Source organism: Rhipicephalus sanguineus, chromosome 2 (assembly GCF_013339695.2).
Source record: "Rhipicephalus sanguineus isolate Rsan-2018 chromosome 2, BIME_Rsan_1.4, whole genome shotgun sequence".
Lineage (NCBI taxonomy): Eukaryota > Metazoa > Arthropoda > Arachnida > Ixodida > Ixodidae > Rhipicephalus > Rhipicephalus sanguineus.
Window position 1 is genome coordinate 37542671 of NC_051177.1, and position 15350 is coordinate 37558020.

At 48.4% G+C, this 15350-nt stretch overlaps 1 protein-coding gene across 1 annotated transcript in view; it reads right to left on the reverse strand.

Annotated features, from left to right (window-relative positions):
• The window catches only part of LOC119381544 (cytoplasmic dynein 2 heavy chain 1), a 90420-nt gene that overhangs the window by 18717 nt on the left and 56353 nt on the right, over positions 1-15350 (reverse strand). Inside the window, exons 40-50 of the mRNA XM_049412820.1 lie at positions 12900-13036; positions 12078-12278; positions 10317-10454; positions 10130-10259; positions 8107-8251; positions 6044-6167; positions 5270-5391; positions 2194-2680; positions 1599-1691; positions 1213-1336; positions 392-555 (exon numbers count right to left, since the gene is read on the reverse strand). Of these exons, the coding sequence (XP_049268777.1) occupies positions 392-555; positions 1213-1336; positions 1599-1691; positions 2194-2680; positions 5270-5391; positions 6044-6167; positions 8107-8251; positions 10130-10259; positions 10317-10454; positions 12078-12278; positions 12900-13036 (1865 nt within the window). The remainder of the gene's footprint in view (positions 1-391; positions 556-1212; positions 1337-1598; positions 1692-2193; positions 2681-5269; positions 5392-6043; positions 6168-8106; positions 8252-10129; positions 10260-10316; positions 10455-12077; positions 12279-12899; positions 13037-15350) is intronic.

Sequence of the window (15350 nt, forward strand, 5' to 3'; positions counted from 1 at the left end):
TTAACCGACGTGATCTCAAGGTTTTAAGGATATGCCCCGGGTATTCCACTCAAGTGTTTGCCCTGATGGTAAAAGACCAAACTGCTCTGCCGGCGGAGCACGAGGCCAGTATTCAAATAAACACGCATTACGTTTGCGAAGAGGATCAATGTTCTGGTGCATGTAAACTGTGCTGCGGCACACTCATTCGGCTTGCCCTCGTCTTGCGAGAGAAAGTTTTAACGTCTACTTTCGCCAGACCTCCACTTTATGTGCACCATATTACCCTGTTCAAATGTAATGTTAAATAAACCCACCATATTTACTTCATTTGAGCCCTTAGTTATCGATAGGCAGAATGCAATTAATAGACATCGCGACAGACACCTCACGTCTCCGGAGGATCACATACCTGATCGCAGAGTCCTGCCTCGGTGGTACTAAAGTCGATAGTGCGAACCAGCGTCGCCGCATATGGAGGTAGCGTGGCCTCGGCGTCCTGACTCAGCAGGAACAGGCGAAACTCGTCGCTGTAGTCTACCGCCTTGTCCGCTATGTGTACCACCAGCCGTGAGCCTGCAGTGATGAAATCACGACGTTAGGTCGTCAAGAGTGTTCGGTAATCAGTACGTTACTCGAGTTCTCGCGTTGCTAGAACGACGTTTTCACAAAGAGGTAAGGAGTCCGTGACATCTGGTCCCTGCGATGGTGTTAGGTGCGAAGGCTTCGGAGTTCGTGCGAGGTAGCTTCCTTAAATTTATGACAACTCGCAGTATTGTAACGAAAGAGCCATGTAGAGCCACTTTGAATATGGTTTGCAGCCTCCAGACACCTACCGGGTATATGATGTGCTATACGAAGACGTACAAGGAGCAGCCGGTGGCCTCTGATACTTCGTCAGAAAGGCAGCATGCAACAGCAGGACAGTATGTAAGGGTGCCTATGAATGAGTACCATTAAGTGTGTGTACTTCTTACATGGAGCGCGTATGGCACTATGCGTCATGATGAGGAACACGAGTCGTAGTAACCCAACTGCTACATGTAAAATTATAAGGCGTGAAGGTACTTGTTATGTCATACCCAGTGAAAGGGAGTGGCAGGTATACAGTCACTTCGCCAAGCATCGTTTTTTTTTTTCTGGCATAGCTCCTCAAGAACCTAACGACACTTAATGGCTCAGTAATGAGACAGTGTGTTTGCGAAAATACCATGAGCCGTGCCAAGTGCTTACCCTGAGTAATCAGGTCCCTCCTCAGCAACGGGTACAGGATGGGGTCGATCTGCTGTACGTCTTGCACGAGCAACGCCTTACCTAGGCGGACTGACAGCTCCAAAGTTGCTAAGAACGTAGGGTCCTGTAAGTCGCATTGCGTTAAGTCCAGTTCCTCGGAATGCTGCATCTTCATAAAATTGTGGCTGCACTTCTTGTTTTGCTATCGCGATTACATATTAAGCAGCGAATTCCGTCACTCTTCCACCATTATTGCTCCGCAACAAGCAAAAGTTGTAACAAAGGAACGTTTAGTATTTAGTCTTGGGCAAGACATTTAGTTCTTTTGAATTGAACTTGAGGACAATGTTCTGCAAGTCGGTCACCAACAAATGAAGTCGGCATACCTGCTGTGTGATCAGTTGTGGGTCCTTGAGGTGCCTCTGCAGCCAGCGACTGGCCTGCCCCGACGGGTCAATGATGAATGGTCTTTGGGGCAGCTGCATGTAAAAGCAGTTCTCTACTACGGTACGCTGACAACAAAGTGTTTGTTGCTGCAGTGTTTATGTGTGGCATTGTCTATTTGAAGCAGCCTGCAGTACAAAGGCCAGCTTCGACCTTCCAGCTAGATGTCGTGGACAGTATTTCAAGTCTACCCATGATAGCGCGCAAACGTGCACATCTAGTTGGGCTGCTTGGTGCATACTGTGCTAACGAGAACTACTGCGCAAATAAATACACACCAACCACAATCACCAATGGCATAAATGGGGCGCCTGTACTGACTGTTCCTTTTGTGGATGCTTATATATTTGCGCAGTTTTCCTTCCTAATACAGACTACTAACTTTCTTGCCAGATAAAATATTTTATTGGGACGAATATGTACCCTTGCAGGCTCACGAAGTGCCGCTGCGTGCAGTGTATAATGAATGAATTATAGTAGAATTATAGAGAATTGTTTCTCGAAGAAACAGTAAGTAAGAAAAATAGGCAGACTTACGGGCAGTAGCAGCAGGGCAGCATTCTCGATCGACAACCGGTCGGGGGGCAGGCCCTGGGCTCTCCAGGCCAGCTGCTCCTTCTCAGAGCTGAGGAGTTGCGCCAGCTCGCCTGGCACACCCTGCTGCTGTAGCTCGGGCAAAAGCCGCCGCCAGCGCTGAAGAAGCTTAGACCGGGCCTCCTCCCTTGCCGCCGGTAGTGCGCCCAGATAGGCGGCGCACGCCGAGGCCAACAGGCAGCGCTGGGCCAGCGGTTGCGCCTCCAAGGCTCCCAGGCGCCGCGACCAGCGCGCATGCTCGCCCTCCAGCTGCGCTAGCAGGTCCCGGGCAGCGGTCAGCCGGGCATCAGAGTCGCGCAGCCCCATCTCGATGCGGGCAGCCTCTCGGGTGCAGTCGCCCAGTCGCTCGCGCAGCTCGGACACTCGCTCGTCCACACCGGCAAGCGCCGAGCCGAGCTTGCCCAGGCGTTGCTCGGCACCCGAAAGCTTCCTGCAAACGAATGTGCAGACCTCACTGGTGCTTGTAAACTATGCTCGAGTCTTTGACAATCAATCAATCAATCAATCAATCAATCAATCAATCAATCAATCAATCAATCAATCAATCAATCAATCAATCAATCAATCAATCAATCAATCAATCAATCAATCAATCAATCAATCAATTAAACGAACGTTTATTTCCCTAGAAAATTCTGTATGGCATTCAGGGCTAACAGCTGCTCTGAGCAGCCTGTACATTCGCAGCACACGACATTCACTGCACAAATGAGCATATCAGATTATAATACTGTAAGAGTTTCCGCAGGCATCAAAGCAAGTAATAAACATAACGTACAGAGAGTTACAGCAGTAATCGCTTCAAATGTTTAATACAGCACAAACAACTTCGTAATATAAATAAAGGAACTCTAGCTGTTAAAAAAACGCCAGGCCTGCGCTGAAACCGCAGCACAGTCACAGCGAAAGCTGGAAGAGCGGCGTTTCTAGAGCCCGTTAAGCTCTCATGGGGCTACAATACAAGTACACTAGAAAGGTACCCACTACGCCATAAATCACAATTTTTGTGAAGTTGGGAAGCACCTACTAAGCCATTATTCGTCATTCTGCGGAGAAGCAAGGCACCAGCTACACGTCTGTAAGGCATTATGTGCACTTTGTTGAAGCGACGACTGATGACGATGAAGAATTATGGCTCAGCCCTTTGTAATGGGTTGGAATCTTTAAATGGCCCACCAGTCATGTAATTTGCATTGGGTGACGCCCGGTCGCTATTTCCCTCTCCCGTCATGCTGTATAACATACGTTGACGTGGGAGAGAGACGGGGGGGGGGGGGGCGAAGAACTTTACTGAGACCCCGAGGAAATGGATCATGCGCTTATGGGCTTCCTTGGCAACCAATTCAAGTGCACTTGCGAGGAACCCACTACGCTATAAGTCATTGTAATTTTTGAGAAGTAGGGCAGCAGGCACTGTGCCATTTTTCGTCATTCTACGGAGAGCGTTGGTACCTGCTAAACCCATGTAAGGCATTATGCGCACTTTGTTGATTCTGTGCCTGATGACTATGAAGAATTATGGCAGAGTCCTTTGTAATGGGTTGGAAGCATTCAACAACCTACTCGTTGCGCAATTCGCATTGTGTGACGCCTGGTTACAGAGTTCGCGTTGTGCGACACTTGATGCTTATTTTACTCTTCTACCACGCTATATTGCATATGCTAATGTGGTTCCTTCCCGACATGAAGCCTGTATATGACCTTTTTGCAAAGCAGTTTCAGGCACCGGCATGGCTCAGAGGTTGAATACTGGGCTCCCACGCAGAGGGCCCAGGTTCGAACCTCGTTCCATCCTGGAATTTTTTTCTTATTTCGTTTTTTTTTCTTATTTCGAGCGATACTGGTTACGGACACCGGCGGCGGCGGCGGCGGCGGCGGCGGACAACTACGGCGCCAAAAACGGCCGGTGAAATGATCTCATAACAGCTTTCGCTGTAAAAAAACATGGCTGATCCCTCTGTCATAGGAATCGGTATAACACGAAATTGAAACGTGTCTTCACAGACGTAGTTGAGCGTTTGTTGCGCATTCTTTCGCCCCAAGGGCGAAGGAGTGAATGCTACAGCAACAAATTGTAATGTCACGCGAAGAACGACAAGCAGCTCGAAACTTGCAACGCGCTGCTCAAGCAGAAAGGACGCACGGAACGAACATACACAGGATGAGAGCGAACTAACTGTCACATTTGTAACTTATTTCTGCGTGAGCACCACGCTCCTTTCGCAAAAGCGGCCGCTGCAGTGAGCCAAGTGATTTTCGTGCTCTCAACGCGAGATGTGCAAACCACCGCGATCACGAGATAAGCGCACGCACAAGCGACCACGCCCTGTAGACGCGGACGCTCGTCGCAACGGCGACGACCTTTCAAGCGCGCTCTTCGAGCCCTTCGCGCCATCTCGCTAGTGATAACGAAAACACGCTGTAACACAGATCTCGGAGTACAGCCACCGGCAAATGGTGTACATAAATAGCTCGCCGTTAGCCTTGCGAAGAACGTGTCGTCCGTTGCCGAATCGTTTCGCCCTGCGCGCTGCGGAGCGAGGGGTCGTAAGTTCGATTCCCGGTGACGGAACGTTTTCTTCTGGTTTTTTTCTTTGCCCACTGTTAGTCTTTATGTATTACAACGTCATATCCATGACGGAAATACGTCAGTAGAGCCGTGGTGGACCCCGGCATAAAACACTTTCGTGTTAAAAATGAAAATAGCATTTTGTGAACCTTAAATTCAACAGCTTTCGCATACAATTAGGAGTATAAGAATTTCACAGAAAAAAGACATCGCACAAAGATGATTAACAGCCCGGTCCCCCGAGAGCTGCCTTATTATGACGCTGGCCTATTGGAGGACGGCTATATAAATAGCAGTACCACCGAAAACCAGGACTACAGGGGCATTTACGCGCACTTCAATTTTTTTTTTTCGGAATTTTCCTCCGTTTTGTATTGAGGAGAAGCATATTCGGCTGTGGACTCCACACTGCGTGGCTAAAGAAGCTACGCGTGCCAGAGTGTCACTAACCGCTGCAGCTCCGCCTGCTCCGCTTCCAAGGGGCCGATCTTGTGCAGAACGTCGGCGTACTGGACGTTCGCTTGCACCCAGGCAGCAAGTGGCGCCGCGGCTGCAGAGGCGCGCTTCGCGTTCTGCGAAAGGACCGGAAAACGTTGCTGAGCAGATGTCATTGCAGCAGCGACCCATCGTCGCCTATGCATCCACAGCACGCAATGCAAGACGCTTCAACAATGACAGGTCATAGTAATCTCTTTTTGGACACACGGCCACAAAAACGGCCGCTGAGTCGTATGTGACCTACGACTACTTAATGGTGATGATTAAATGTACAGTATCATGCATGGTTGCTAGCATATACGCGCATACGTAAATGACGAGTTAGACGGGTACGTCCACTGAAGCTTTCATAAAGGACCCGTCGTATGTTGTGCTGGAGCTCTGTAGTCGTTCGAAGCGAAATATAACGTGGATTTCAGACGTGTACGCAATCATACCACTGGATGTCTCGGTATGGACCCGTGCAAACTTCAGTTCGCTACACGTATAGCTTCGTTGGCGGCACAAAATGGAAGCTGTCAAAAACAGTGAAACAATTTCCGTGATTGAAATGTGTGAACTTCACAAGAAAACATTTTGTTCCATGATAGTGCAGTTTCCGAGTGCGATGGCGTTGTCGTTAGAGAAGTGAGCCACTGTATAAGAATGAGTCTAGCAGGCAATAGACAGCTGGTTCCGAAGAGCTGTAGATTACAATGCTGGCTTCTGATAGAAGAAACGGCTCACCTTCATGTCAAAAGAAGCGGCGTTGCTACGCAACAGCTCCTGGACGCTGTTCTTGATCTCCGGTGTGACCGAGCGGGCGTTGAAGCTCATGATTTCTTCTTTGACCCCTCTCCTGGCCAGGAAGCTGGGAACACACCGTTCTACCGTCAAAAAGATGCGAACTGTGAAATTCACGATACATAAAGCCATTTGTTATTTCCTGCTTCAAACTTCCTTGCGTCGTAGCCCGCAATACGTCTTGTAAATACGCACGTGAATTTCGGTGCCAAAAGTTTTTACTGAAAGGCTAATCTCTCACATTTGCTAGTCGCTGACACCGTCACTCCAAGCCAAAGTTGATTGAGTTCAGGTGTTTAGGTGCCAAAACCACGATATAATTAGGCCGTTGTTGGAGACTCCGAATTAATGTTTTTAGCTGCGGTTCTTAAGTGCACCCCAATCTTAAGCAGACGAACGTTTATGTACCTCTCTCGTCGGTATGCGGCCAGGACGGTCCAAATCGAGGCAATGACCTCGAGGTCAGCAGAGCAACGTCACAACGACTAGTTACCGCGGTGAATGTGAACCGAAGTATTCTGTACTTTCCGGCACAAGAATGACTGCGACTCTTTTGTATTCTGCGTTTCAAGAAAAAAAAAAACTTCACAAAATAGCAATAGATGCAAAGGGAATATGCTAAATTTAAGAGCTGCTGATACATATATTTCTGCGTTTATTCTTACAGCAAGAAAATCCTTTCCCACCCTCCTTCCACCTGTCTTTCCAACTAAAGCCAGGTCGTCTACAGCGTATAGAAGTGGTACTGTAATGAATGAATGTGACCTTTATTGAAATAAAAGGACGACTCGTGGTCGTTGTTGGAGATAAGCTGGGAAAGGGGTAAGGGGATTAAAGGGTGATGAGCACCTTCACGTCACGCCTTCGCACGAGTCAGTCGACCTTTCCTACACCACTCGAAACAGGCCACTTTGACTACCGTATATTGAGAGAGCTCTTTAAACCCACCCGCTTGAGCCGCGACCGCATGAGCGGCTGCGTTTCCCCCGTCCGTGCCAGTGTGGCCCGGTATCCAGAGAATTTCAACATTTCTCCCGATGTCTTGAATTCTTTTAAAGACGATGGTCTTTCTTGGGGAACTTAAACGCAGAAATTTTGACCTGTCTGTCTGTCTGTCTGTCTGTCTGTCTGTCTGTCTGTCTGTCTGTCTTTCTGTTTGTCTGTCTGTCACCTGATTCAGCGACCCGGCCAAAGTTGAACCACTTGCTTACCGCCCACCCATCTTGAACTGGTATGGCTGTTCATACTTGTGAACGTTGTCGATCAAAAAGTAAATATTACGCATATCTGAGGCGCAACACCACTAGGTAAGTATTAGGTGGTGTGTTCCTTTAATAGAAAATACATAGATACGCAATTTTAAAGACCCTAATTTCTTAAGCTGCGCTGAAAATGCGGCTGCGCTGAAAATGCCTATGCGCGCCGACGAACGCCCTCTGCCACGGAGGAAGGAAACCCTCTGCACAAGCTCATGTTTCCCGATGTATTGCCAGATGGCGTCCATACCTCACGCAGCGCCTCCTCTATCGTCTTTACACGGCATTTGCTGCGGAGATACGTGGCCAATTTTTAGCTTTCTTCTGGTGTCGTTGGCTACAGCATTTTCAGTCGTTGGCGCCGTTAGTTCAGTTACCGCTTCGTACGAATCTGTGAGGATGCGATAGTGAATTTTTTTACTATTGATGCCTCCCAAATCGAGGGGAATACTATTGACGGCCCCCCATATTGCCAATAACTCTGCGTGCAGAGTTACACCCCGGGGAAGCTGACTACTGTGATAGCCATTGTGTTGTGGCGCAGATGTGCAAACCCAGGCCGCGCTGGCTCTGTCATCGCTGATTGTGGCGCCAGTGTAGATGTCAACGGTGTTCTGCTCTGTTCCAGTTTCTTCTCTAATAGTTTGCTGGTACAAAGCTCAATAATTGGGGTCTCATGAAGCCACACACGTTGGTGACGATGGTCTGACCGAGGGTACCACGCATGAAAAATGAAGCAAGAAGACATACCTCTTCATGCTGACCCACGAGGTGTCGAATATCCCCATAAGTCGTAGCACACCCTCTAGAATGTCTCTTATGACGTCAGGGGGCGCCCGGAGCGAGCGGATCTCCGACAGGGCGTCTGACCGGATGCTGCCGACAGCCTGTTGCGCTGCAAGACCACACGCGATAGCCTTCAGGCTCACGTCACTAGACGACCGGAAAATGCGCTCATTTTGCAAAGGATTGACACGGTGGATCTACATGCTCAAGACAGCGTGCAAAGATGTTTTTCTTTAGTGCGTGAACTTAATTACTATTTGCCTCCGCACCTTTAAAGATCCTAAGGCAAAATGCTATGCGAAAAGCGGCAGGATTTTTGGAGGACAAACATCCAGCTCGTTACCTTGCGCTTGAGAAAATCGAATGAGATACAGAAAGATGAAAATGAAAATTACACGCAGGGAGAGCGAGCGAGGGAGAGAGAAACATACACACGAACTATAATGACAAAGGGTTCACACGAGGATGAGGGGAAACATTGGAATTCATAGCGTAGAACCAACGTTTACACAATTTGAATAGTACGAGCCCCCTTGTCGAAACGCTGGCTGCAGACTGCCTCGTTCACCACTGTGAATCGCCCTTTGAATTATGTGCTATGTGTGCATATCTCTTATGAATAGTGTACTTGTTTGCTGGTGTGAGGCCGGCCTCTAGTATTAGCACTAAGTTTGTTGCGTTTATTTAACGTGACCAGAGATGGCAAAATTACTTCTAAAATGTAATTAAGTTACATCACTAATTATTTTTTTCTAATTCCTTTGTGAAATATAATTAAATTGCTTTACAATTTACAGCTGGCCGAAAGTAATGACATTACAGTGCTGTCATTTTTTAAAAGTAACGAAATTACTTTGAAATTAATTTACCAAAATTTCATTATTCATGCGCAACTCAAGTACATTTTATTTACAGCACATATTACATTGCCATCTCAGAGACCTTTGTTCAACTTCCCACGCTTGACGTTTCACACTCAGATTAAATTGTATTTGTCATTTTTTCTTTCCTTTCTTCGGTCACTATTTTAAGTCACAAGGAAAACGGACATACTGTATTTGAGTCACAAGTATTTGGGAAAGTAATGAGTAATTTTCTTGAAATTACTCACTTGAAGTAATTCATTATATTACTCATCACAGCAAAAATTATTTTAAATGTTGTAATTACCTTACTGCCTAGTCTGAACGTGACGTAACTTCTCCAAAGTGCAGTCCCGTTCTATCGCTTCGCAGGCTTAAAGGGGCCCTGCAACACTTTTTTTCAAGTAAGCATCGAATGGCTTCACTAAAGGAGTTTATTGCCTCACGAATCGACCGCCGCAAAAATTTTTAGAATCCTTCCAGTACGAGCGGAGTTACCGAAATTTGTAACTGCTTTCTCTCTCGACGAACGGGCTTGAAGCTAAGCAGGGAGCGATGGTACAAGGGAAAGAAGTTACGTCACACGCGCGTCGTGACCTTGAGCACTTTTTCCTTTTTTTTCTTTGAACGCGCGGCTAACCTTCAGCGAGATCGCGAGCGCGCGTGCGGGCCCGTGGCGGCCTCCCTCGGCGGGCGCAGTAACTATGCGGCTCACAATGCTCAAATCATCCAATGGCCGTGAATTTGGATATATGGCGCGGTCATTTGGGTATTTGTCGAGAGAAGAGGGAACGATTTCTAGCTGACTTTGAGGATTAATTCTAAATTCTAGGCCGCGGGCTGCGCTATAATGTTTGGCTCGCGTGTTCTCGGGAGCCCCGACTACCTATCGGCAGCGTTTTCTGACCATGCTGAAAAAGTGTTGCGGGGCCCCTTTAATGCTTGTGTCCTTGCCTTTTCTTGGGGCAAAGTAGAAAAGATGGTGTAAGCCTTAAAATAAGCATTGAGCGGAGTCGGTGACATTGTGAAGGGAGTAGGTATATATGGTCGTCCTGACTTATAATTGTCGCGATTACCCCACGTTAGCACTAATGTAAAAAAAAAAAGCGTATTCCGCGACGCACCGTTTTGTACGAGCGGCTCGATTTGAGCCAGCTCGCGGTCGATGTGCTGTTTGCGTTCTTTCAGACGCTCACTTTCCTGGCGCATCGTGGCTCGAAGCTGCTCCATCTCTGCCTTTTGCTCGCTGGTGCTCTAAAAAAAAAAAATCATTTTTCAGACGATTTAGTACGACTTGCAGAATATCCTTACCGTCATGCTGCTTGTTATCTGTTGAAGTGCGGCATCAGCTTCGCCTTGCTTTTCAGCCAGACGTTTTCGCTGAACAGCTGCTTCTGCCTCGAGCTTGGAGACCGCCTTCTTGGCCTCGTTGAGCTTAGATATTCCCAGCTATAATGAAATAACCGGCTATTATTAAACTAGACGGTAATAAAAGAAAGTACAATACCATCCATTGCTTTTACACGCTCGTGCGAGTGAAATGGCGCGCAAATTTGAGTGCGCCTGATCTGCATGCTTTTTGTTATACTTTACGAAAAACCTGGAAAGTATGCGATTATTGTAGAACTAGCATGAATTAAACCATTTGAAGAGACTTCGATTACAGCAATGTGGCTTCAGCACTAAGATTAAGCCTTCCCAATAATCGGTGCACGACGCTGCTGTTCACAACCGAATTTTAATCCAATCTTTCTGATGCGTTATTTTTGTCCTCTATACAGCACGCCTTGAACACATGTAGCAGGGTTATGAGCCATTCGTGTATTGGGCGCACGGTTTGAATGTAGAGACGGCTTGCATTGGTTTCAACTGCGTTTACAGCACGGTTTTAGGGGCGAAGCTCCTTAAGGCGGCACCCGTTCGTCCCTCGTAGTCGTAGTCGTAGTGCGTAACCAGTCTTACGCTTTGACCTCCAAGGTGGTGCCGGTGGGAGATTTTTCCTGTGCGTTGTTGAACAATAAAAAATTCGCAGCGTGCGCGTTAACTAAAAGCCGAATTCTTCTGTCTCTCATTCCCCATTAGCAGCCATTGGCATGTTCCAGTAGGAAACGTTAGTAGAAGTAGAAGTGTAAGTGTTAGCTAAAAGCCGACTTCTTCTGTCTCTCATTCCCATTAGCAGCCATTGTTTACCTCCAAGGTAGTGCCTGGTGAGATTTCTCCTGTGCGTGATTAAACAATCAAAATTTTGTTCAAAACGCCGTTGATTGATGAAATAAACCAACGAAAGACGCCAGATGTTTTGTAAAAGCAAAACGAAAGAACGCCAGATGTTTCTAAAGCAAAATGAAAAGACGCCAGCTACTTAACGAAAGACGCCAGATGTTTTCTAAAGCAATGGTTTTCTAAACAATGAAAATTCACAGCGTACATGTAAAATTAAAGTGAGCTGCAAGTCGTCATAACTCATCGAACCTTTAGCATAAACGCGCCCGATCTCACGTCGGTGATGATGTACTGGGCAGAATTCACGGAAGATTCACGGTTTACCGATGAACCTCCGCAGCTTCGCCCACTCATCATCATTCACTCCGTGGATATGCTGTGATTTTTTAAATAAAGCTTAACTACGCACGTAAACTTAATTTCTAGTGGCATTCCACGTATCACGTTATAACACTGAACACTAAGCCTATTTCAAAGGATATTATTACCCCTCTTCTTATGCCTTACAAAAAAATTTTATTCTTTATTCATGGGTGCCGCATCTTGGGATGTCACTCGAATTATTTCTCAGTGTTGTATGTCGTGGCGTCAAATTAAAACGGCCATAAAACGCCGAATGTGTCCGTACAGCCGTTTTGATGTGTATGAGTATACTGCACATTATAGCATTATTTTTTGTTGTTATTGATACAAAGGGACAACGGCAACAGCCCAAGATGGCGACATTTAACCGCATCCACGAGAAAGTGTATATAGACCGCAAAAACAAAGTTCCTATACTTGATTGCGCCGCTTTTGATTCCCAAATCGGACTTAAGAAAGAGGAGAAAGTTGTGAGTGCCAGCTCGCCTGCAAGTGCTTCTTGGACTCTTCCATTTCTGCCTCCTGCTGGGCGAAGACGTCGCGGAAGGCGCACACCATGGTGAAGTACTGGCTGGGGCCGACTGCGAGGCCGCCCGACAGGCACGCTTCGTGCAGTTGGAGGAACAGGGCCGCGTCGGGTGTGCTCTGGCTGCCCACATTGCTGGAGTCCAACACCAGTGCGGGCAGCTGTGACGCAGTTGCAGAACACGTACTTGTGATGAAGCAAAATTAAATTCGCGGAAATGAGGAAGTTCGATGAAGAAACCTCACAGGAATGCTGGTCTGAAAGTACCACGAAACTATATCAGGAAAACGGAAACACGTTTCTCTAATAAACAGACTTCAAGATTTAAAAAAAGGAGTTAGCCGTGGTCCGCAGACAGAATCCGGTGTCACTGTCTTTCAGGTGCAGTTGTCACGCGGGCTAAGCTAACCAAAAGATTGTAAATGGCTGCTCAAGGGCAAATAAACTAGCACGCCAGACTAAGACCATTTTTTTTTAACTGCGCAGATTTCTTCATGTACCTTGCATGGCTACAGACGTTAAACGGCTAAATATTGCCAAGAGTGGCCCCTGCCCACCAGCAATTCATATACGACAACTTGCTGTTACACCTGTGGAGCAATAAACCAATAGCCTTTAGGTTTTTTAAATAAGAACGCTTCTGTCTGCTTGTTTCTCTTGTTCAAGAAATCCTCATACATTTCATTTGTCTACCTACGCACTGCCCAGTATTAAGTCAAGTCAGGCCTTGCAAGAGTGATATAACTCCCGTAATGAAAAGGAGCAAAATATTTTGAATGCACCTGCTTGAAGCTCTCACGGCTCCAGGATGAGAGCCAGTGCACGCTGCAGCCCTTGCGTAGCCACGGGTGGCGTTCTGCGTGGCGCTGAACGAACGAAGCGTCCAGGACCAATGCCACGTGCAGGTTCCTCCGCACTCCTGCAAATATACATGCTCAGTTGGACTGTTACTAGTCGATGCTCTCACAGGCGCATACTATAGGCAGAGACGAACGGCCGTGCATGCAATGAGAGCTTGATGGTCTGCTATAATATTGTCACGTAGGCAACAACGATGCAATGTTCGTTCAGAAAATGAGGTTTATTGGAGCGAACTTGCGCTCCGCAGTCAACTCAAAGGAAAAACGAACGCGGCGAAGAAATAGCCAACAAAATGGCAACGTACGCAGGCGAGCGTCGGCGGGAAGAGCGCGCCGCGGCGTTTCTGCTGCGAGCCTTTTGTGTCTCGGCGTTATTCCTTTTTGATGCCATCGAATTACAGCGATAAGCGAAGCACTCGCCCTATCAAATCAAGATACCCTGGGTGCGCTACAAAAGAGAGGGCGAGAGTGAAACACGGGCTTCGCTTCGAACACAGATAAGAACTCCGGCCGCCAGACCGCTGGCAACTTAATAAGCAAAAGAACAAACCAGAAGGCGCTGCTCGCGGCATTGCCCCCCCTCTAAGAGGCATCGACCCGATGCTAATAATGAAATGGTAGTACAAAAAAAAAGAGTCTGTCATCTCGCGTAGTATGGTTTGAGACGGACCACGTGAACGACTTCGGGTCGCGTGCGTCGTCGTGATGTGCCGGAGTCACCGTCGGGGACAACCTCGTAGATTAGTTGGCCAAGACGTCGTTGAATTCTGTAGGGTCCGAAATATCGTCGCAAGAGCTTCTCACTGAGTCCGCGACGTCGGATTGGAGTCCAAACCCACACAAGATCACCAGGGTGATAATCGGCGTCCCGGCGTCGGAGGTTGTAGCGTCCCGCGTCAACTAGGTGCTGGTCCGTTATACGCACTCGAGCAAGCTGGCGGGCTTCCTCCGCACGTTGCAGGTACCCCTGGACGTCGGCGTTGACGTCGTCGTCTTCTAGATGCGGTAGCATGGCGTCGAGCATCGTCGTAGGCCGTCTTCCGTAGACCAGCTCGAATGGAGTCATCCGCGTAGTTTCTTGGATAGCTGTGTTGTACGCGAAAGTGACATATGGGAGAACTGCGTCCCACGTCTTATGTTCAACGTCGACGTACATAGACAGCATATCCGCGATCGTCTTATTAAGGCGTTCGGTGAGTCCGTTCGTCTGGGGGTGGTACGCCGTGGTCTTCCGGTGATCCGTGTTGCTGTAGCGCAAGACTCCTTGCATAAGCTCTGCAGTGAACGCCGTCCCACGGTCCGTGATTAGGACTTCAGGGGCTCCATGTCGCAGCACCACTTGGTGGATGAAAAATTTGGCGACTTCCTCTGCAGTCCCTCTGGGAAGCGCGGCAGTCTCTGCGTATCGTGTCATGTAGTCTGTGGCTACGACAATCCACTTGTTCGCGGCTCGTGACGTGGGGAACGGGCCAAGAAGGTCCATGCCAATCTGTTGGAAGGGCCTCGACGGTACAGCGATTGGCTGCAGAAGTCCGGCGGGTCTAGTCGGCGGCGTTTTCCGGCGCTGGCAGTCACGGCAGCTCCTGACGTAGCGGGTGACGTCGGATGTGAGACGGGGCCAGTAGTACTTTGTCTTGATCTTTCCGAGCGTGCGTGCCGTGCCGAGGTGCCCTGATGCTGGTTCGTCGTGGCACGCCTGCAAGATTTCGTCTCGGAGGACAGCGGGGATGACGAGAAGGTACTTCGTTCTCGTTGTAGAGTCGAAGTTCTTCTTCACGAGCACCGATTTTTTTTGGCAGAATGCAGCGGAGTTGCGTTTAAAAGCCCTTGGCACGGCGACGTTGTGTCCTTCGAGATGGTCGATCATGGCGCGCAACTCGGTGTCAGCTCGCTGCTGGGCGGCCCGGTCGCTTTCCGTCACGATGCCGAAGAACGCCACGTCTTCATCGGAGTCCTGTGGCGCCGGTTCGACTGGAGCGCGTGATAGGCAGTCGGCGTCAGAATGTTTCCTGCCGGATTTGTAAACAATGGTGACGTCGTATTCCTGCAGGCGTAGGTTCCATCGCCCCAGTCGGCCAGAAGGATCCTTCAAATTTGCGAGCCAACACAGTGCATGGTGGTCCGTTACCACCTTAAATGGCCTACCGTAGACGTACGGGCGAAACTTTGAAATGGCCCATATTATGGCAAGACACTCTTTTTCCGAGGCCGAGTAGTTCCTTTCTGTTTTCGATAGGCCGCGGCTGGCGTAAGCGATTACGTTTTCGCGGCCGTTCTGCTTTTGGACAAGGACAGCACCCAAGCCTACGTCACTTGCGTCTGTGTGCATTCTGTTTCGGCAGATTCGTTAAATGTGCAAGCACAGGCGGGCTC